This window comes from Schistocerca serialis, chromosome 5 (assembly GCF_023864345.2).
Source record: "Schistocerca serialis cubense isolate TAMUIC-IGC-003099 chromosome 5, iqSchSeri2.2, whole genome shotgun sequence".
Classification (NCBI taxonomy): Eukaryota; Metazoa; Arthropoda; class Insecta; order Orthoptera; family Acrididae; genus Schistocerca; species Schistocerca serialis.
In genome coordinates, this window is record NC_064642.1 from 29,868,980 (window position 1) to 29,893,258 (window position 24,279).

Sequence of the window (24,279 nt, forward strand, 5' to 3'; positions counted from 1 at the left end):
GCCTTTCCGAGACTGATGTCTGAAATACTCCTCTGTGATACAGACAAGAGGGAGATTGAGTCAATAATTAAATCACTGAAGATTAAGGACTCTCATGGTTATGATGGAGTGTCTAGCAGAATATTAAAGTACTGTGCTGCACTTGTTAGCCCTGTATTTAGCATTATTTGTAATTATTCCTTTGGGAATGGTCAGTTTCCTGAATGATTAAAGTACTCAGCCATAAAGCCACTTCATAAAAAGGGAGAAAGGGATGACTTAGACAATTTTAGACCTATTTATATGCCATCAAGGTTTGCAAAAGTTATTGAAAAGGCTGTGTATGTAAGGATAATTGATTATTTTATATCACACAATTTGCTTTCAAATGTACAGTTCGGCTTTGGATGTCGTTTAACTGAAAATGCTATATTCTCTTTTCTCTGTGAGGTACTGGATGGGCTCAACAAAAGCTTCCGAATGCTTGGCATATTTTTTGATTTAACTAAGGCATTTGATTGTGTTGATCACAAAATATTGCTCCAGGAGTTGGACCATTACAGAATACGGATAACTCTAAAATATTTCTGTTTGCTGATGACACTAGCTTGGTAGTACAGGACGTTGTGTGCAACATTGGTTGCTCAGTTTCAAATAGTGCAGTACATGACCTAAGTTCATGTCTTGTAGAAAATAAAGTAACGCTAAATCGCAGTAAGACTCAGTTTTTACAGTTTCTAACATACAATTCAACAAAACCTGACGTTTTAATTTCACAGAATGGGTATATGATTAGTGAAACTGAACAGTTCAAATTTCTAGGTGTTCAGATACATAGTAAGCTGTCGTGGAAAGCCCACATTCGGGATATTGTTCAGAGACTTAATACTGACATTTTTACTATTCAAACGGTATCAGAAGTGGGTGATCGTTCGACACGAAAATTAGTCTACTTTGCTTATTTTCATTCACTTATGTCATATGGTATTATATTTTGGGTAACTCTTCCCATTCTAAAAGGATATTTTTGGCTTAGAAACGGGCGGTTCAGGCAATAAGTGGTGTGAGTTCACAATCCTCTTGTTGACTTCTGTTCAAGAGTCTGGGTATTTTGACATTGGCCTCTCTATATCCATATTCCTTATTGTCATTTCTTGTTACCAATATTAGTTTATTCCCAAGAATAAGCTGCTTTCACTTGATTAATACTCGTCAGAAATCACACCTGCATTTGGATTGGACTTCCTGAACTCTTGTGCAAAAAGGTGAGCCGTATACTGCTACATCCATTTTCAACAAGCTGGCACTCAAATTCAAAAATCTTAGCAGTAATCCACTTGCTTTTAAATTGAAACTGGAGAGTTTCCTCATGGGTCACTCCTTCTATTCTGTCGAGGAGTTCCTTGAAAAATTAAGCTGATTCTTATTGTATTGCTGATAGTGTTTACTTAAACTTATGGACTGACTTTTTTCAGGTTCATGAACATTTGTTTTTATCTGTTATTGCTTCTATGTTGTAATTTCATGTACTGACATGTTCCATGACCTTGGAGATTTGGTCCTACGGAACTTGACGTGTAAATAAAAATAAATAAAAGAAAGTCACCTTCTCATCTATCATCTTTCCACTAATGCAGCAAAAGTCAATCATTTCATTTAAATAGTCAGAATCCCTGTCACAAAAGTCACCCTGCAAATTAGATCATGACACACAGTCACTAACTTGTGAGACTGGGGGTATCATGGCTGCCACTGAGAGACATCTCTCTCTTCTGTTCCAAGCTGCTGCCTAGAACAGATGCTAAACAGCTTAGTCTTCTTCACCTTTGAATTTCCCTTCTCCTCTTGAAGCTACCTTCTCTCATCCTGCTGGTAGTTTGTACAATGCAATTCCCCTTATCAGTTAAATGCTTTTTTCTCTGAGCATGACAGTATATTAATTACAAGTCCAAACTGCTTTCCAATCTTCACTACACCCCTGAGTGGGTCTATACTGAAGTATGCATTGCTCATTTTTAGTCTACCATTATGAATTCTGGCTTACAGTTTGTAAGAGGCAACAAATGAATATAATCTTTGTAGTTATTTCAAACAGTTTTTCACTTTTGATATCAATATAATAGAGGGAAACATGCCACGTGGGAAAAATTATATATAAAAACAAAGATGAGGTGACTTACCGAACGAAAGCGCTGGCAGGTCGATAGACACACAAACAAACACAAACATACACACAAAATTCAAGCTTTCGCAACAAACTGTTGCCTCATCAGGAAAGAGGGAAGGAGAGGGGAAGACGAAAGGAAGTGGGTTTTAAGGGAGAGGGTAAGGAGTCATTCCAATCCCGGGAGCGGAAAGACTTACCTTAGGGGGAAAAAAGGACAGGTATACACTCGCACTCACGCACATATCCATCCACACATACAGACACAAGCAGACATATTTAAAAGACCTCATCTTTTAAATATGTCTGCTTGTGTCTGTATGTGTGGATGGATATGTGCGTGAGTGCGAGTGTATACCTGTCCTTTTTTCCCCCTAAGGTAAGTCTTTCCGCTCCCGGGATTGGAATGACTCCTTACCCTCTCCCTTAAAACCCACTTCCTTTCGTCTTCCCCTCTCCTTCCCTCTTTCCTGATGAGGCAACAGTTTGTTGCGAAAGCTTGATTTTTGTGTGTATGTTTGTGTGTCTATCGACCTGCCAGCGCTTTCGTTCGGTAAGTCACCTCATCTTTGTTTTTATATATAGTTTTTCACTTTTTCTGCATATGTATCACTTTGACTTTTTTCCCATTTTTTGGTCTAATTTTCTGTTTCCAACCTGTATTACAAAAGAGTAACAGTCAATCACCTACCATAATTATACCACCTACACTTTTTATATCATTTTGTGAATTCTCAATACTTTCACCATGATCAGGATTATGTCATTTCTATTTTCAAAAACTGGCACAGAACACTACGAACATAGCATAATGTGTTATAAACTAAGTCTCCCATTCATTGATTCTATTAGTTTTGACCTCTTTGTTGATGATATGTTGCCAAATTCTGTCTTGAAACACTTTTTCAGAATGCTTCTATTTGAAAAATAGACTTACTATATAGTATTTGAAGGTACTCCAAAAGTTTTCATTTAGATTTAAATAAATAGACTGAAAATGTCTTTACCTGTCTTGAAGCGGTGTACAGAAACTGCACTTCTCAGTTCAATATGCTCAAAATAAAATTATTTCCAGAACCTCTTTTTTTCCTTTGGCAAGAGCACAGGTACAGAGTGGCAATTTTATGTACTGTTTTATGCATTTTTTATCTACTGATCAGCAAGTCACATAAATCAGTCATGGTATGTAATTAATTAATTTTCAACACTTCTCTCATGTTTTATGCTGTATTTTAGAACTTACTGATTAAGGTATTTAGCCGTGTGTGTGTGTGTGGATTTTTTGGGGGGGGGGGGGGGGCGGTGGCATGTGTGCATGCTAGTTCGCATGACGTAGTGTACACGTTATGTTTTATGGACATTTTATAGTTGCTTTAACCACATGCATGTCACATAAATTTTTATATGTTTTGACCACCTAAAACACCTCATCATCATCATTATTAAGATTTTAAAGAATCTGTCTACAAATACAGTCAAATGGAGATACAAAAAACATATTTTTCCCAGATAATGGAAGAGACACTGATGAACAAAAACTGACAGTAATGCTAGCTTTTGCAACTAGAGCCTCTACAAAGAGCAAAGGAGGAAAGGAAATATTGCAGAAAATGGAACTGTTCAAAGACTAAGCAGGAAATTTGTCAAGCATCCAGAAACTATGAAGGTGTTCTCCAGTTCCAAATGCTAGAATCTGTAGTCTTCGGTAAGAAGTTTTCTTTTTATAGTTTTGTATAAAAACAGGTACTTTTTGAAGAATCCTGTCTTTATAAATCTTCTATACAAACAAACTCATACAGACACTTACATGTTCCAGAACATAAACTGGATAAGAAATATTCTACGCTGTTATGTGTGTTTATGTGTCATGCATCAATCACCTGCAGATGAGTGACAGCTTTCTTCATTTTTGTTCATTGCTCCCATCCTATAATTTCCATTATCATAATATAGAAAGTATCATTTACTGTATGTAATAATTACCCTGCCAGGACTATATTCTTTAACTTTTATAAATCTCTTCTATTACCGAAATTATCTTACAAACAAACCTCACCTCATTTTTTAATCCTTACCTCATTTTCTATATCACGGACATGAATTAATGATTTCTCTTCTGTTTTGAGCATCTCATCTAATAGATAGTACAATGTAAGGTTTTTTGGCTCTGGTGCACCGGGGTCATACTGTAAATAAAAATAACACTTTATTTTGTGCACAAAAATGTTGAAAGACATTGTAAAAGATCATGTTTACCTCAACAAAACATATGTTTTGACCTTGCAGTATTCTCACATTACAGAACAGGATTAATATGGGACACAATGATAAAGAAAAAAAACTTCTGATGTAATTTTCTTCTGTGGAACATAAATATTCATGTGGCCCATATTTAGATGCAAAAAGTATTCATCAGGGAAAAGAAAATAATTAGAATATGTCTGGAGTTCACATGTATGCACTTTCAGTCATATGTTTAAGCAGTTGGAAACATTAACGAGTGCCTTCCAGTAAATATGTTAACCAATAACATTTGTTGTCAACAATTCATTGTGGTTCAATAGCAAAGGATTCAACTTTTACAAGCTTTCAGAGCCAGTGGCTCCTTTTTCTGGCAGAAGAGTTGAAGGGGAAGAAAAAGTAGTGAAGAAAATGGACTGATGAGGTTCAGGAAAAGGTTAGAGTTCAGAAAAGTCACCTAGAATCCTGGGTCAGGGAAGACTTACTGTACAGGATGAGAAGGAAAGATTGATTGTTGGGGACTGCACCAAGCAAGATTTGAAAACTTGAGAGCTTCAAGGTCAAGAAAGGGTAATATGCAAGACAGAGACTACTGCTAAAACATTGTGCATGAGTTAATAAGAGCAAAAAGCTGAGTGCATTGTACGTACTAAGAGGTGGGAAGGGGACAGCGACAAATAGACAGCTCAGAAAATAAAGATGTAGAAAACTGAAATGGAGTGAAGAAAGGACCAGTTACTGTTAAGAAATTCTGAGACCAAAGAAATTAACTTAAATTAAGGCCAGGTGGATAATGACAACTGAGGACATACAGGGGGGGGGGGGGGGGGGGACAAAAGTAACGCGAATTGGGCTGTGATGGGGAGGGAGAGTGGGGTAACCCATTGTTCAGCCAGGTGTCCATTAAGGTCATGCCACCTGAGTCAGTGAGCAAAGTTGGATAACCGTGAGGGCATCTGTTTGCCCATAAGAGTTTTTTTTAATGAAACAACTTTTTCCATTTTGGCGAAAACATGACAGATTGTCGAGAGCAACATGTGGCTGTGAAATTTTGGTTCCTGTTGGGGAAACTGGCTGCAGAAACTATTGCAGTGCTTAAGACTGCTTATGAGGATGCTGCCCTAAGTAAAACCAGAGTCTATGAGTAGTTTTCAGATTTTAAAAATGAAGAAATGTCAATTGAAGACCAACCATTCAGGATGCCCCTCAACATCGAGAAGTGATGAAAATGTCAATAAAACCAATGCCCTCATTCATGAAGACCATCACCGAACTCTGTGAGATGTCTGAAATATCATGGAGTTCAATTAAGAGGATTTTATCTGAATATTTGCACACGAGATGGGTTGCAGCCAAATTTGTCCCTCACCTTCTCATAGACGAGCAAAGGGAGCATCGACTTCAGGCATGTTTTGAGCTTCAAAATCAGCTCAAAGATGACCCTGAATTTTTTTCCTAGGTGATTACTGGTGATGAATCATGGTGCTATGGATACAACCCCAAAACAAAGCAGCAATCAAGCCAATGGAAGACAAGTGGCTCTCCTCATCCCAAAAAAGCTTGCCAAGTGAATTCAAACATCAAGACAATGCTCATTTGTTTCTTTGAATGCAGAGGTGTTGTGGCCAAAGATTTTGTTCCCCCCTGTCAAACAGTCAACCAGGAGTTCTACTTAGAGGTTTTGAAACGATTGAGGGAGAGTATACGGAAGAAAAGGGCTGATCTTTGATGCAAAGTGGACTGGTTCTTCCATCATGACAATACACCAGCCCACACCACCCTCTCTGTAAAGCAGTTTTTGACCTAAAACCAAAACAGCATGACATCAATTATCCCCCCCCCCCCATACTCACCGGATCTAGTCCCCTGTGATTCCTATTTGTTCCCAAGACTCAAAACGGACATTAAAGGAAAGAGTTTTGCCACTGTGGAGGAGATAAGACAAAAATTGCTGGAAGACATAAAAACATCCCGATAAGTGAATTAAAAACTGTTTTGAACAATGGAAGGATCATTTGAAGAAGTGTGTTGTGGTCAATGGATAATACCTTGAAGGTGATCAAAATTTGGTTTAAAAATATTATGAAATAAAGACATTACAATGAATTTCCTCTGTCTATGCCCATTCATACTAACTGATAGCTTGGTGGTAGTCAAGCTGATATAAAAGGCCAAACAGTGTTTAATATCAGCTGATTATACCGATTCTTTACAGCAATACACCACCATTCTCACCTCAGCCTTCACTGGATGTAATCACCTCACCAGCCTAGTTCAAGAGCAGATTTCCCGGGCCACCACACCCAAACCTGATACTGCTGATCCCTCCAAAAAACCAGCTTAGGAGTACATCACTCATCACCCAGTATTATACTGGTTTTGAATGTATTAATGACTTTCTAAAATCATGCCCTGAAATGAGGTCCATTCTGTCTCAGTTTTGCCCAACACACCTAGAATAGCTTTTTGTCGCCCTCCCAACATTCACAGTATACTTGTCAAACCCTATGCTCCTTCTGCACCCATCTCCCTATGCTATGGCTCCTGCCCCTGTGATCATCCCTGCTGCATGACCTGTCTTATGCACCCTCCTACTACCACCTGTACCAGCTCTGTAACAGGCAAAACATATACTACCAAAGGGAGAGTCACGTGTGAAATGAGACATTATATACTAGCTGTTACATAAACACTGTTCAGCCTTTTACATAACCATGACTAGTTATTAGTTAGTGACTAGTTATTAGAGACCAAGTTATTAGTTAGGATGAATGGGCACAGGCAGAGAGTGTATACTTGCAGTACACAATATCCTGTTTCAGAGCATGCACTACAACATGACACTCATGACCTGGTGCCTGTTTCACTACACATACAATCTGCACTTTTCCCCCAGCCACCAGTTTCTTAGAACTCCACAGGTATGAACTGGTACTCCAAATGTCCTCGGTTCTCGTCACCCACCTGGCCTCAATTTATGTAAATTTCTTTGGTCTCAGCATTTCCTCACTGTAACTATTCCTTTTTCACTCCATTTTAGTTTTCTACATCTTTCATTTTCTGAGCTGTCTATTTGCCACTGTTCCCCTCCTGCCTCTATCACATACTTAGCTTTTCGCTCTTATTAACTCGTGCACAGTGTTTTAGCAGTAACCTCTATGTTGTATATTACCCTTTCTTCCACCTTTAAGCTCACAGGCATTCAAATCTTGCCTGTTGCAGTCCCCAACAATCAATCTTTACCTCTCATCACGTCCAGTAAGTCTCCCCTAACCCGCGATTCTGGGAGACTTTTCTGAACTCTACCCCTTTTCATAAACCTCACCAGTTGTTTTCCTTCAACCCTCTTCCTTCCTCTTCAACCCTTCTGCCACTAGGAGCCACTGGCTCTGAAACCTTGCACACACAATACCTTTTATATGTGTGTTTTCCTGCCACTGCGTGGTGAGTAGATTTTTTATCTATCCAATTACATTATATTTTCAAAAATTGTTTATTTTCACTGAGAGAATTTTATAGTTAGACATTTAATAATTAATGTTTGAAAGATGATGGTAATAGCCTATGAAGAATTTCTCTCTGCCATTTAATTATTGTTTCGATCATTTCAGATTATAGCAGTTGTATACTATTTTGGAAGTGCATTTGGTTTTTTAATTGTGGTTGATCATTCAGTATGCAATCAGGTTTATTGTGACTGTGGTTGTATATTTCTAATTCCTTTACAAAATTCATTTAAATGCCTTTTTCAGTAAAATGTAATATCTCTTAAGTTTGCTTCGATGTTCATGTCTGTGTTTCCATGTTGGGGCAAGTGAGCAGTGAAAGTTGACATATTTAAGTTGTTGAGCCTAAGAACATCCATGTATTAATGAATCATTGTTGAAACTCCTACTAGTTTGGCCAATGTAAAATTTGAGGCACACAAAACAATTTAATTTATAAATGCCAGGCTTGTGGTGAACTTCAGTTTTTAAATTTAAGCTGAGAACAATTTTGTGTTTCATTTTATTGATTGTGGAAAAACTAATTTTGAAATTTTTGGCCAGAATATGTTTGCAATCCAGTATGACACTTTACCAATGAATGGTACGCAGACATATTTGACAGAATTTTAAGGAGCTATTTGTGCTGAAGTGTTGTTTGTTTGGGCCCATAAGGGAGGCTCACCCACACTGCAGCCAAGGTCAATAACACACACTCGTGCAGTGGTGCTCAACCTGTGGGTAAGCCTGGTGGTGGTAAAAATTTTCTCTGCCAGTATTTAGCTGGCATGGGGAGGAGAGGTGGTGGCATAAACTTCCTGATCATCAGACTTTGTGCCAATGTCCTGTTATAAATACTGAACCTCTCCACAGTGTCTCACAAAGTAAAGACGTGTGACACGGTTGATAGAAATTCATCTGTTGGGTGGGGACATTGAGCTTGGCATCCCCCTTGGTGCTATTTGCTAAGAGTAGGTTTCACCCTCTCCCTTCCATCATCATCATCATCATCATCATCATCATCATCATCACTGTAATGCTATTAGACACGACAGTAGGAATTACACTTGCATGGAACGGATAGTGTCTTGAAAATGCACTGTAAGACAAATATGAACAAAAATATAACAAGGTGATGGAGTGTAGTCAAATTAAATTATGAGAAGCTGGAGGAATTCAATTTGCAAATAAGACACTAAAGGCAGTATATAGATGTTAGATGTAGAAGTAGAGAGGATGTAAAATGCAGACTGATCAACAGCAAGGAAATGTTTTTTGAAAAAGAGAAATTTGTTAACATTAACTACAAATTTTGTGTGTTTGGAAGTTTTTTCAAAATGAATTTTTCTGAAATGTAGCATGTCAAGCCTCTCAAGCAGGCCTCTTTCTGATCTTAGCTGTTGCCAGAGTCTTTATTTTGCCAATTCTTGTCTTTTATTGGTGAAAATTCAGGGGTGGGCATAAAATGATAATCAGATCCTTCTATCGCCCACCAGGCTTATCTCCTGATTTGACCAAAAACTTTAGAGAGAACCTCAGTTCAGTTGTACACAAGTTCCCCAATCACACTACAATCATTGGTGGAGATTTTAATTATCCAACAGTTTATTGGGAAAATTACAGTTTTGTTGGTGGGGAACATGATAAGATATCCTGTGAAACTTTGAAAACTACCTAGAACAGGTATTTAGGAACCACAATCATGATGGAAATATATTGGATCTAGCAACAACAAATAGACCTGACGTCTTTGAGGCTGTCCACATCAAAACTGGTATCAGTGACCATGACACGGTTGTGGCAACAATGATTACCACAGTACAAAGGACAACTAAAGCAAGCACAAAGGAGTTGTGTACTTATAAAAAAAATAGGAGACCTTACTTTTGGGATTACCCTTGTATATTAATTGTAGTTGTAATTTTTATGTTGCATGTAGTCCATTGCATGCTGTCTGAGTGGGGTATGCTGACAGCAGAACAATCTAACAGAGATAATCTGGAGCACAGAATCTGCCTGGCATCTTACATCATTAATCAGAATATTGACCCACTAACGATAAACACTGTTATTGTATTAACTGTAATAAATTAAAAGGCACTTCTTTTTTAATAGAAAAATGGTCTGTATAAGTTTTACTGAGGGTTTGAAGTCACAGCCAGCCACTGGAGTTTGATGACATATAATATTGTATACATTTATCTTAATATGGTGGAGAAAAGTAAAGGAGCATGTTTTAATTATTAAGCCATGTTTGATGCTTGGTAGCATTGCCAGAATATTGTACAGCATCACATTGGGAGATTGCTGATGACAGATAGACAGAAATGCCTGAAGAGGGAAAAGTCTATTTTCATATGGTAGGTCAAAATCTGGTGGTGCCATGTAGGGCAAGCTCTGATTTTTGCTTCATTTTTTGTAGAGTACAAGTTTAATTTTGGACATTGTGGTAGTCAGATGCCTATTTTGATTCAACACCATTCCCATGAATGTACTGATTTTGGTAAATAAAAAGAAACAGTGATCCATTATCTTGTATTTGGCATTTATCATAATACAAGTAATGGATATACCACCAATGCTCTTTTAATATCTCTGTGCCGGATTTAAATTTCAAAGATGCAAAAACAGTAGTAGGTCTGGAAATTACAACAGAATCAGATGCATTTCAATTTAAAAGTACAAGTTAAAGTTTTATTAATATTTTTGGAATAAAATCATGAAATTATTTCTTTCATTCATCAGGCTATGCATAGATATCCCTAAAGCAGAGGTATTGCTGGGGCAGTTAATCACATATTAAACAATTATGCCACATGACATTCTTCTGAAGATAAAAAAGTATAATCTTGTCACATAAGTAAAAGAATTTATACTTTACGATTTGTTCTTAAGTGTCTCAACAATGAATACAGGAACACATTACACTAATCTTATCTCATGTTAAATATCATACTAAATCCTCAGCTTTTAATAAGTGTATGTTGTTGTAAACATAATAATAACAATAATAATAAATATGCAATTACAACTACCATAGTCCCACAGGGCATATCAGATACCACTCCATGAAAGCTATACAGGTCCAAATTATTGATAGATAATGTGACATATTTAGCATTAGTCATCATGGCCATTTTACAAAGCCAGAAGTAAGAAAAGAAAACTACAGCAGCTGCTATTCCCACTTTGGTGTAAGTGTATATTTAAGAGGCTCCTATCTAAAAAGAAAGCGCGGAACTGAGAATACCCACGAATTCAAAAGAAAATTTGGAACATATATCATTATCCAACATCTATTACTGCAAACAGATCTCTGTTATTAACAATTGTAGATAACTGTTTTCTTTGAAGAATACCAGTGTAATCCAACAAATGTTAAGCAACTAAGAGGAGAGAAATAGCAATAATTTAATGTAAATAAGTCAGGTTTTTTTTAAGTAGCATCTTTCCATGTAATTTACGTGTACTGGGTTACATTTTGCTGGAGTAAGCACAAATAGTATTGAGCAGTATAGTGATAATTATTTTTAATATGATAAAATAGTTGTTTAACCTTAAGCCTTAGTAAAACAATTTTAATGGATTTTCGAGTACATCACCAACCCTAATGGAATGCAGTGGAATGTCGTATCTGATTATGGTACAGAAATAGAACTGGACGACAAAAGTGCCATCCTTGGTGTGATATTAGGCATACATCACTTTTTGGAACATCACATTGATCTCTGATGTTAAAACTGAAGAAAATCAATTTACACATGAGGACAATATTACAAGTTCTGAATTATGAGCAGATGAGTATGACCTACTATGCTTTATTGAGTCCATGTATCACATAGGGAATTGAAGTAGAGTGGGATGTGCTGCTGCAAAGCACATAAATAGGGTATTCAGACAAATACACTTTCCAGACTTGCCACTGGGTAATACTGTGCATATACCACAACATGAGGTCTGTTCAAAAAATTCTGGATCATTCGTAACTTCATGCCAATGGTGTGTTGGAGTGAAATGCTGTTTGCATCCCTGCATACACCTGTGTTTAATATGTAACTGCTGGAAGTTTCATTGTTAGTTATTGTTCAGTGCTGTATTTAGTAGAACATTGTGTTGCACAGTTTGTAAACTTCAAAATGGCAGAGTTAGAGGAGCAATGCACCTGCATTAAATTTTGTGTGAAACTCAAGAAAACCTTTACAGACACACAAAACAATGCAGGAAGCCTACGGTGATGTGTGCTTAAGCTGTACTTGGTGTTACGAATGGCTCACACGGTTTAAAAATGGCCGGACGGAAGTCAAAGATGACCCTCGTTCAGAACATCCTTCAACATCTATCGACAACACTTCTGTCAGTAACATCAAAGAAATTTTCTGTGCCAATTGAAGACTTGACTGTCCGAGAGATAGCAAAAGAACATAACATTTCAGTTGGATCATGTCATGAAATCCTGACACAGCATTTTGGACTCCATCGTGTTGCAGGAAAGTTCGACCCACAGCTCGTGAGTCAATACCAGTCTGTTAAGAGCCTTACATCGTGCAGGTGATAACAATGTGTTCCTTAAGAGACTCACAGTTAGTGATGAGATGTGGGTCTACTGTTATGATATTGAGACTGAGGTTCAGTCTTCACAATGGGTCAGGAAAGGTTCTCCAAGCTCAAGAAAAGCTCATCAGGCCAGATCAAATGTCAAAGCCATGCTGATAGTTTTCTTTAACTTTGAAGGTTTAGTTCATCATGAATTCATACCACAGGGACAAATTGTTAATCAATGATACTATTGGGATCTGTTGTGACACCTATGAGAAAATGTGAGAAGGAAACAGCCTGAAATGTGGCAAGACAATTCATGGCTTTTGCATCATGATAACGCACACACACATTCATCTCTGTTGGTGCATGTCTACTGCACAAATATCACTGTGCTGCCTCATCCTCCATGCTCTCCCAGACGTGACCCCTGTGGACTACTTTTTTAACTTACAAAGCTGAAATGCCCATTGAAATAGAAAATTCGCAGATGGTGCTTCACGCAATCCAGCAAGAAGCATACCGAGACTACTTCCGGAAGTGGAAACAACATTGGAAGCAGTGTATCAATTGTGGAGGAGATTATTTCAAAGGAGACCATGCACAAAAAGTAAAAGGTGAGTGTAGAAACCTTTTGTGGACCATGTTCCAGAATTTTTTGAACGGACCTTGTATTTTATTGATAGAAGTGGTCATCATCTTCAGGTGGTGGCAGTTGCTGTTGTCACTACTGAAATATGGGACTCATGATAAATTTATCAGGCCTGGAGCAGAAAATAGGCATGTGTAGGGAGGTGCTCACAGTTGAGTGAAAGCAGCACTCGTAGCGCCTCCTACCTGAGTGAGCTCAGTTATAATGAGTCTAGCAAGAGACATTCAAAAGTAAAAATTTGCCAAGACTGTCATAAATATATGTTCATAAAACTGTTGATCTAATTTTAAAATACAACCAGTACAGCAGCATAAATAGTGATATACATATTTATAATACTAGGACTGACTGTGATTGTCATCTGTAAAGGTATAACACAAAAGGTGCAGAAAACAGTCTGTATTACATGGGAATAAAATTTTAAAGCGAACCTCTAAATAATTTAAAAAGTTCAAGTGGAAGGTGCTTTGAAATGGTCTTGAATGAGTTTCTGACTAATAAAGGTTTTTATAGTATTAAATGTAACAGTTTCATTTGTACCACTAATATTTACAGTACCAGTAGTGAAGGTATATAGCCTTTTTTTATTATTAGAGGAAGTGTAAAATATACCCACAATCCTAAACAAATCCTGTGTTTGTCTACGGAGACTAAATGAATAAACTGAATAAATTCCTGTCGCTTGGTTCTCTTTTGCTAAAATACACCTTGACTCATTACACATTGCTGGAGATACTCCTTCTTGATGGATCCGTGGACACGGTGAATTTATGAGTGACTGAACGAACATCTCAAGTGGCAAGTACTGGAAGTAGCCCAAAATCTCTAACTCTTAATTTCCAAATCCTCAATTGGCTTCCAGAGCACTTTCACACAGTACCAAATCATTTATATCAGTCTTGGTGACTGGTGTCATCATATAATTCTCAGACACCTGCAGTGACATTCTGTAATGCTTCCTTAGGTGTCATCCAGAAAGACAGTGGCAAGTATTTTATTTTTCTTCTTGTATTTCTAAAAAAAGCATGTTTTTGGCAAAAAAAAAAAAAGCCAATACTTGACCCATGAGGTCTAAACCAATTTTTTCAAGTTCAACTTTTTTTATTCTTGCCTAGAGTATTGACACAGTTTCTTATGCCATGTAGAAGCAAAGTTAGTTAAACATCCACAGTACACGCATTTCTTCCTTCTATAATTTGTTTTAAGTAGTAAGATGATGACTCTTTGTTTCCAATCCCTGAGCACTACATTTTCTTTCACACACTGTTGAGCACTGTATACATCCATTGTAGACCGGTTCCATCGTGCAAGCCATCAGCCACATGAGTGTTGTTTCCTCTATAGTACAATAGTAAGATAAGATAATTTTATTGTCGTTAGGCCATTACAGCAATAGACAAATTTTGGCACAATAGACAAATTTTTGTACAGCACAATCATTACATTAATAAACAGAATAATAAAGCATTATTGACTTACAATTCAATGTCCCAGTCAAAGAATTCTTTTAATTCATAAAAGGGGTTGGCAACTAGCCACTTATTTAATGTTTTCCTAAATTCACACTCTTGAAGATCTTGTACTGTCTGCGGAAGCTTATTAAATAGTTTATGGCCCACTAGCACATAGCTATTGACTGTCTTTGCTAGTCTACAGTATGATGTATATATGGACTTGTTTTTTCTTGTTTGTGACCATGGATATTATTTCTACGTTTTACTTCATGTAGGTTATTTTTTGTATAGATTAACACTTGGTATATGTACAGATTTATAACAGTCATTATTTTGAGTTCAGCGAACAAGGGCTTACAATGTACTTCAAAGTATGTTTCCAATTCCTTTAATATTAACATCTTATCTCTTGACACCTCACAGTTGGGAACATCTATTGATTAGAGAGATTCATTATTTGTAAATCTGTTCTTATTACGCCTGTCTTTTCTTATTTTTGTAACCAGGTCTTCTTTACATTTAGGTTTTTCAACTGTAAACAATTGATTGACCTGCTTGTTTTAATTGATTTTGTTGTATTCTTCTTTGGTGCAATTTTGGTACAGTGTGTACTCGTGACAGCATTTTTAATAATCCCACTCCACCAACTTGTTCTTCAACATTTCATACTCAGTTCTGCTGCACAAATACTTTATCTGCGGACTCTACTACAACCATTTTCAATATGCTCATTTCTAAGCCCTTCTTTTGGCAACAACTTGCAGATCTTTCATATTTTTACTGGTCTTTATTCTGTATCTTCAAAGAGTCATCATGTTAATCTGGTTTTGATCATGTTAGTGGTATAGGGTGGCCAGTGTGGTGTGATGTGCTGTTCATCCAGAACAACATGTTACACTTCTTCCTCTGTAGTTGAAAAAAGATGTGTGCATAAAAATGTATGTTGTATTTAAGTAGAGAACTTCCACATGTGACTTTATGTACACACAGATGTGCTGAAAGAAGTGTGAGCACAGAATATGTCAAAGCATGACAGCAATTGAGTGTGTCCAACTGCGATGGTGGTGTTGCTTATACTTTGACATAGTGGCTTGGCAGTGACTTGGAAGGCACAGCACAAGAGGTGCTGCCGATAATGACAATGCCCGGAAACAATTGGAGAGAGCTGAACAAAAATGTCATTCTGTTCTGAGACACTGTACAGAGATGATTATGTGTAATGATATATGCAAGTTAGAAATTGAAAAAGAGATCTGTTCACCCACAATTGTAAATATTCTTATACACTAGATACAAAATACAGAAGAGCTGCTGAAAGTTGTTTATATCATTTATTAGTTTTCAGAGTTCTCTTACAGCTCTCAACCCTCTGCAGAAGGACATTTGTGGCATTACATGTCAGGTCCACGACATCAAGAAACTTTGAGAAAGGCAACCACAAAAAAGAAGATATAATTAAGGTAAAAGCTATCATGAATAGTATCAAACAATGGAAAACCCAGAATGGAATGTGACAATATTATGAAAAGGGTAGTTGCTACTCACCATACAGCAAAGATGCTGAGTTGGAGATACGCACAACAAAAAGGCTGTCACAAAATAAGCTTTTGGCCAACAAGGCCTTTGTCAAAAACATACGAAACACACACACACACACACACACACACACACACACACACACGACTGCAGTCTCTGGCAGCTGAAGCCACATTGTGAGAGCAGCAGCAGTGCATGATGAGAGAGGTTGGTTGGTTGGTTTGGGGAAGGAGACCAGACAGCGTGGTCATCGGTCTCATCGGAATAGGGAAGGATGGGGAAGGAAGTCGGCTGTGCCTTTTCAGAGGAACCATCCCGGCATTTGCCTGGAGTGATTTAGGGAAATCACGGAAAACCTAAATCAGGATGGCCGGACGCGGGATTGAACCGTCGTCCTTCCGAATGTGAGTCCAGCGTCTAACCACTGCGCCACCTCGCTCGGTGATGAGAGAGGCAACTGGATGGTGGTAAGGAGGGAGCTGAGGCAGGGACGGGGTGGGATAGCAGGGTAGGTGTGGGGGACAATGAAGTGCTGCAGGGGAGGATGCCGGGACGAGGTGGAGAGAGGATGGGTAGCCAGTTGCAGTCGGGAGGTTAGACGGAGGGCATGGAGAGGTGAGCGGGGTGTTGTGGAAAAGGAGAGAAGTAAAGAGACAGGGTGTAGTGGTGGAATGAGGGCTGTGCAGTGCTGGAATAGGAACAGGAAAGGGGCTGGATGGTTGAGGACAATGACTAACAAAGGCTGGGCCAGGAGGGTAACATGAACATAGGATATATTGCAGGGGGAGTTCCCACCTGCACAATTCAGAAAAGCTGGTGTTGGTGGGAAGGATCCATATGGCACAGGCTGTGAAGCAGTCATTAAAATGAAGAATGTCATGTTGGGTGGCTTGCTCAGCAACCGGATGGTCCAGTTATTTCTTGGCCATAGTTTGTCAGTGGCCATTCATGTGGACAGACAGCTTGTTGGTTGTCATGTCCACATAGAATGCACCAGAATGGTTGCAACTTATCTTGTAGATCACGTGACTGGTTTTACAGGTAGCCCTGCCTTTGATGGGATAGGTGATGCTTGTGACTGGACTGAAGTAGGTGGTGGTGGGATGATGTGGGGGACCAGTCTTGCATCTAGGTCTATTACAGGGATATGAGCCATGAGGTAAGGGGTTGGGATCAGGGATTGTGTAGGGATGGATGAGTTTATCGTCTAGGTTTAGTGGACGGTACAACATGACTGTGGGAGGCATGGGAAGGAAATTTCTCATTTGTGCCAGCCCTGGGTGGTGCTGAGTTATGGCAGGATGCACTTCTGTGGCAGGACGGTGAGATTTTGGGAGATGGTTGAAGACTGGAAAGATATGTCATGAGAGATTTGTTTTTGTACAGGGTTGGTAGGATAATAAATTACAGTTGGTATATTTCAAGAGGGACTACTTGTCACTGCAGATGCAATTACCATGGGTGGCTACACAATATGGAAGGGACTTCTTGGTATGGAATGGGTGGCAGCTGTCAAATTGGAGGTATCGCTGGTGGTTAGCGGATGTGACATGGACATAGGTACTGTCACTGCAGATGCGATGACCACGGGTGGCTAGGCTGTATGGAAAGGACTTCCTGATATGGAACAGGTGCCAGGTGTCGAAGTGGAGGTATTGCTGGTGGTTAGTCAGTTTAACATGGACATAAGTACTGGGTGTTTAGGATTCTGGGTGTTTAGGAAGGATTCCTCTAGACGGCCCACGAGTAGGTTGAAATAGGATGGAGCCATGCAGGTACCGATAGTTGTACCCTGAATTTGTTTTTAGGTAGTGCCTTTAAACGAGAAGTAATTGTGGATGAGGATATAGTTGGTCATGGCAACTAGGAAGGAGGTTTTTGGTTTGTAATCCAACTGACATTGGTAAAGGTAGTGCTCAATAGCGCTAAGGCCATGGGCATTAGGGATGTTAGTGTAAAGGGAGGTGACATCTACATCTACATCTACATCTACATCCATACTCCGCAAGCCACCTGACAGTGTGTGGTGGAGGGTACCTTGAGTACCTCTATCGGTTCTCCCTTCTATTCCAGTCTCATATTGCACGTGGAAAGAAGGATTGTCGGTATGCTTCTGTGTGGGCTCTAATCTCTCTGATTTTATCCTCATGGTCTCTTCGCGAGATATACGTAGGAGGAAGCAATATACTGCTTGACTCTTCGGTGAAGGTATGTTCTCGAAACTTCAACAAAAGCCCGTACCGAGCTACTGATCGTCTCTCCTGCACAGTCTTCCACTGGAGTTTATCTATCATCTCCGTAACGCTTTCGCGATTACTAAATGATCCTGTAACAAAGTGCGCTGCTCTCCGTTGAATCTTCTCTATCTCTTCTATCAACCCCATCTGGTATGGATCCCACACCGCTGAGCAGTATTCAAGCAGTGGGCGAACAAGCGTACTGTAACCTACTTCCTATGTTTTCGGATTGCATTTCCTTAGGATTCTTCCAATGAATCTCAGTCTAGCATCTGCTTTACCGACGATTAACTTTATATGATCATTCCATTTTAAATCACTCCTAATGCGTACTCCCATATAATTTATGGAATTAACTGCTTCCAGTTGCTGACCTGCTATTTTGTAGCTAAATGATAAGGGATCTACCTTTCTATGTATTCGCAGCACATTACACTTGTCTACATTGAGATTCAATTGCCATTCCCTGCACCATGCGTCAATTCGCTGCAGATCCTCCTGCATTTCAGTACAATTTTCCATTGTTACAACCTCTCGATATACCACAGCATCATCTGCAAAAAGCCTCAGTGAACTCAGCATCATCTGCAAAAAGCCTCAGTGAACTTCCGATGTCATCCACAAGGTCATATATGTATATTGTGAATAGCAACGGTCCTACGACACTCCCCTGTGGCACATCAAAAATCACTCTTACTTCGGAAGACTTCTCTCTGTTGAGAATGACATGCTGCATTCTGTTATCTAGGAACTCTTCAATCCAATCACACAATTGGTCTGATAGTCCATATGCTCATTAAACGACTGTGGGAACTGTATCGAATGCCTTGCGGAAGTCAAGAAACACGGCATCTACCTGGGAACCCATGTCTATGGCCCTCTGAGTCTCGTGGACGAATAGCACGAGCTGGGTTTCACACGATCGTCTTTTTTGAAACCCATGCTGATTCCTACAGAGTAGATTTCTAGTCTCCAGAAAAGTCATTATACTCGAACATAATACGTGTTCCAAAATTCTACACCTGATTGATGTTAGAGATATAGGTCTATAGTTCTGCACATCTGTTCGATGACCCTTCTTGAAAATGGGGATGACCTGTGGCCTTTTCCAATCTTTTGTAACACTACGCTCTTCTAGAGACCTAAGGTACACCGCTGCAAGAAGGGGGGGCAAGTTCCTTCGCATACTGTGTGTAAAATCGAACTGGTATCCCATCAGGTCCAGTGGCCTTTCCTCTTTTGAGCGATTTTAATTGTTTTTCTATTCCTCTGTCATCTATTTTGATATCTACCATTTTGTCATCTGTGCGGCAATCTAGAGAAGAAACTACAGTGCAGTCTTCCCCTGTGAAACAGCTTTGGAACATGTCATTTAGTTTTTCGGCCTTTAGTCTGTCATCTTCTGTATCCACCTACCGCTTTGATATAAGACCAAAATTTCTTAGGATTTTCTGCCAAGTCAGTACATAGAACTTTACTTTCGAATTCACTGAACGCCTCTCGCATAGCCCTCCTCACACTACATTTTGGTTCGCGTAATTTCTGTTTGCCTGCAAGGCTTTGGCTATGTTTATGTTTGCTGTTAAGTTCCATTTGCTTCCGCAGCAGTTTTCTAACTCGGTTGTTGTACCATGGTGGCTCTTTTCCATCTCTTACGATCTTGCTTGGCACATACTCATCTAATGCATATTGTACGAAGGTTTTGAACTTTGTCCACTGATCCTCAACACTATCTGTACTTGAGCCATCAAGTACTCTGAAATCTGCTTTTTATCACTTTTAGTAAACAGAAAATCTTCATACCTTTTTTAATATTTCTATTTACAGCTGAAATCATTGATGCAGTAACCGCTTTATGATCACTGATTCCCTGTTCTGCGTTAACTGTTTCAAATAGTTCTGCTCTGTTTGTCACCAGAAGGTCTAATATCTTATCGCCACAAGTCAGTTCTCTGTTTAACTGCTCAAAGTAGTTTTCAGATAAAAAACTTTAAAAAATTTCACTGGATTCTTTGTGCCTGCCAACTGTTATAAACGTTTGAGTCTCCCAGTCTATATCCAGCAAATTAAAATCTCCACCCAGAACTATAACATGGTCAGAAAATCTACTCAAAATATTTTCCAAATTTTCCTTCAGGTGCTCTGCCACCACAGCTGCTGAGCCAGGGGGCCAATAGATACATCCTATTACCATGTTTGAGCTTGCTTTAACCATGACCTTCACCCAAATTATTTCACATTTCGGATCTCCATCAATTTCCTTCGATACTATTGCACTTTTTATCACTATAAACACATCTCCCCCTTCACTGTCCAGCCTGTCTCTTCAGTATACTGTTGTGTCACTCTCCCGTATTTTCGTGTGTTATTTCCCATACCTTTCCAGTGCCACATGACCTTGTATTTCAGCCTATGGGCCCCTCCACACCCCCCACTCTCTCTCCATTCTATCCCAGTTCACACCCATTAATTTCACCTCATCCATTCACATGCACCACCCCCGTTCTTCACACTTATCCACCCTCAGAACTGCTACCCACAGTGAAATACTTTTCTTCATTGATATCTTTTCTTTGATCTCATTGTGACTTCATGCCAACTGTAGTGAATTTTCACCTTTAGCTATCGTCAATTCCCTCATATTTCATCTTGTTTCCCCCCTTTTAATCCATTTGACCCTTCTTGTGATTTTTCTCACATTTGTGAATTTTGTCGGATGTAATTCTACATTATTTACATTATTTTTTGTGTTTTTTTTCACCACCATGGATCTTTGCTCCTTCCATCGGTGTCAATACGAAAAGTTTCCTTATCCTTATCCTTATCCGTAGTCACATACTTTTCCTGCATACCCACCTCCAGCTGCCACCCCTCCTTCCCCAATGACCTCCATCTGTCCAGATTCTGCCAATCCTAAGCCCTCACCAACCTACTCCTGCATATCAACCAAGCTAAAACCTCCTTGCAATACCTTCTCTCCATTCACGTAATTCTCCCGGCCATGCAATCCCAAATTCCTGGATCCCATATCACACTTGGAAATTCTTGCCCTCCAGTAACTAGAGCAACATGCACAACGCCACCTGAAAAAGCTCTCTACCCTGCTTACTTCCTACTCCTGCCATGGAGACCACTGTCCACCACCTCTACAACAACCTCCAAACCTCCCACACCTCCCCTCACAGCTGACAAACTCTGTCTTGCAGACCTACTACATTTACCCCACCCTCCAAAACTCCCTCCCACTACCACACAGAATCCACTAAACAGACTGGAAACATAGTCATGAACCTTTCCTCCAGAAGCCTTAGCCCCCACAGGAATATCAGTCATTTCCAAAGGCCTCACCACTTGCCCCACTCTCAAATTCAATCATGCAGGACTTGTTAAATAATGTAGAATTATAGAATTATGTCTGAAAAAATTTGCAAACACGTGGGAGAAAACACGAAAAGGATGAAATCCATGAAAAAGGGGGAAACAAGGTGAAATCTGGGGGAGTCAATGATAGCGAAAGGCAAAAACTCACTAAAACTGGTGTGAAGTCACGATGAGAGCAAACAAAGATATAAACAAAAAAAAAAAGTTTTTTACTGTGGGTAGCAGTTCTGAGGGTCAATAAGTTTGAAGAAGGACAGCAGATGTGACTGGATGAGGTGAAATTAATGGAGAAAGAATGAGGAGTGGGGAGGTGTTTGTCCGATGAGGTACAAGATTATGTGACACTGGCAAGGTTGGAAAACAACACACAAAAATACAGAAGAGTGACACAGCAAGAGTGATCAATTTGAAGGTATAGGATTAATGATATTGGTGGGAGTAATGTGGGACCTAAGATGCTGGACCAACAATCAGCACGGTCTTGTATCCGTCTGTTGTTCGTGGCCGTGACGGTTAATACAATGCGTATTGTAAGTAGAGCGGGCAGTGCGGTATTAAAGGCAACAAGAGAAACACAGTAAAGAAGAGAAAGAAGGACTGACATTGAGCATACTAATGCATCAGAAAATAGTAGCAAAGGAAAACAGCACTGGGTTAGGATGGAAGAAAAGCCATCAGGCAAAAATCAAACAATTGAAAATCGATGATGGACTGTAACAATATTAAGAAAAGCGTAGCTGCTACTTACCATATAGTTGAGATGCTGAGTCACAGATAGGCACGAGACTGTCACAAAATAAGCTTTCGGCCAACAAGGCCTTTGTCAAATATAGACAACAGAAACATACACGCATGCAAATGTAACACACACACACACACACACACACACACACACACACACGATTCCAGTCAATGGCAGCTGAAGTCACACTTCCAGCAGCAGCAACAGCAGCAGCAGTGCTTGATGGGAGAGGCAGCTGGGAGGGTGTAAGGAGGAGGCTGGGGCTGGGATGAGGAAGGATAGCAGAGTAGGGGTGGGGGATGGTGAAGTGATGCTGGGGAACGTGCAAGGACGAGGTGGACAGAGGGCAGGGCAGCTATGTGCAGTAGAGTAGCGAGATGGAGGGCAGCAGAGGGATCAGAAAGGGGGGGGGGGGGTAGCAGAAGGAAGAAATAAAAAGATGTGTTGTTGGAATAGATAGAGGGCTGTGTAGTGCTGGAATGGGAATAGGGAAGGGGCTGGATGGGTGATGACAATGATTAATGAATGTTGAGGCCAGGAGGGCTACAGGAGCATAGGATATATTGCAGGGAGAGTTCCCACCTGTGCAATTCAGAAAAAAAACTGGTGTTGGTGGAAAGGATCCATATGGCAATTGAAATTAGGAATGCCGTGTAGTGTGTTCCTTTTGTTTCTTGGCCATTCATGTGGACAGACAGCTTGCTGGTTGTCATGCCCACATAGAATGCAGCACAGGTTTTGCAGCTTAGCTTGTAGATCACTTGACTAGTTTCACAGGTAGCCGTGTGTTTGACAGGATAGGTAATGTTTGTGACATGACTGGAGTAGGTGGTGGTGGGAGGATGTATGGGACAGGTCTTGCTTCCCAAAATCACTCCCCTGTTAACTTTCCAGACTTTCTTAACCTCAGACCTTGCCCTCACAATCGTTCCCCAAATTCCTCAACATGCAAACTAACCTCACATCTTCAGAAAGAATTGCAGTCCACCATTTCAAAACTGATCCTGACCTTATAATCCTACCTGCAGACAAAGGCTCCACCCTACTGCACCCCACACTCCCACCTGCTACATGCTTCCTAAAGTCCATAAACCCAACCATCCAGGATGCCCCATTATGGGCAGTTACTGTGCCCCCACAGAGAGAATCCCTGCTCTCGTTGAACAACACCTTCAACTTATTACCTGGGAAATACCCTCCAATACAAAAGTTATCAACCAATTCCCCCACTGACTCTCCACAGTTCTGTCCCTTTACCACATGATGCCCTGCTCATCACTACTGCTGCCACCTTCCTTTACACTAATATGCCTAGTGCCCATGGCCTTACTGCTACTGAACACTTCCTTTCCAAACCAACAACTTCCTTCCTTGTCACCATGACCAACTATACCCGCATTCACAATTATTTCTCCTTTGAAGGTACTATCTACAAATTCGGAGTACAGCAATGGGCAACCATGGGCTCCATCCTATGCCAACCTATTCATGGGCCATCCGAAGGTATCCTTCCTAAACACCCACAATCCTAAACCTCCCACCTCGTTCAGGCTCATTAATGACATCTTTGCAATCTGGATCAGGGTCAAGGATACCCTACCCACATTCCTCCAGAGCCTCAACTGCTCCTCCCCCATTTGCTTCAACCAGCCCTACTTAACCCAACAAGCCACCTTCCTAGATGTTGACATCCACCTCAGAGATGGCTACATCAGTACCTCTGTCCATATCAAACCCACTAACCACCAGTAATACCTCCACTTCGACAGCTGCCACCCATTACAATCCAAGAAGTCCCTTCCATACAGCCTAGCCGCCCATGGTCATCACATCTGCTGTGACGAGCTGCCCCTCTCGAAATATACCGAGGGT

At 39.9% G+C, this 24,279-nt stretch overlaps 1 protein-coding gene across 1 annotated transcript in view; it reads right to left on the reverse strand.

Annotated features, from left to right (window-relative positions):
• LOC126480768 (dynein regulatory complex subunit 7) overlaps window positions 1-24,279 on the reverse strand; it is a 441,023-nt gene that overhangs the window by 50,463 nt on the left and 366,281 nt on the right. Inside the window, exon 9 of the mRNA XM_050104064.1 lies at window positions 4,219-4,329. Coding sequence (XP_049960021.1) covers window positions 4,219-4,329 — 111 coding nt within the window. The remainder of the gene's footprint in view (window positions 1-4,218; window positions 4,330-24,279) is intronic.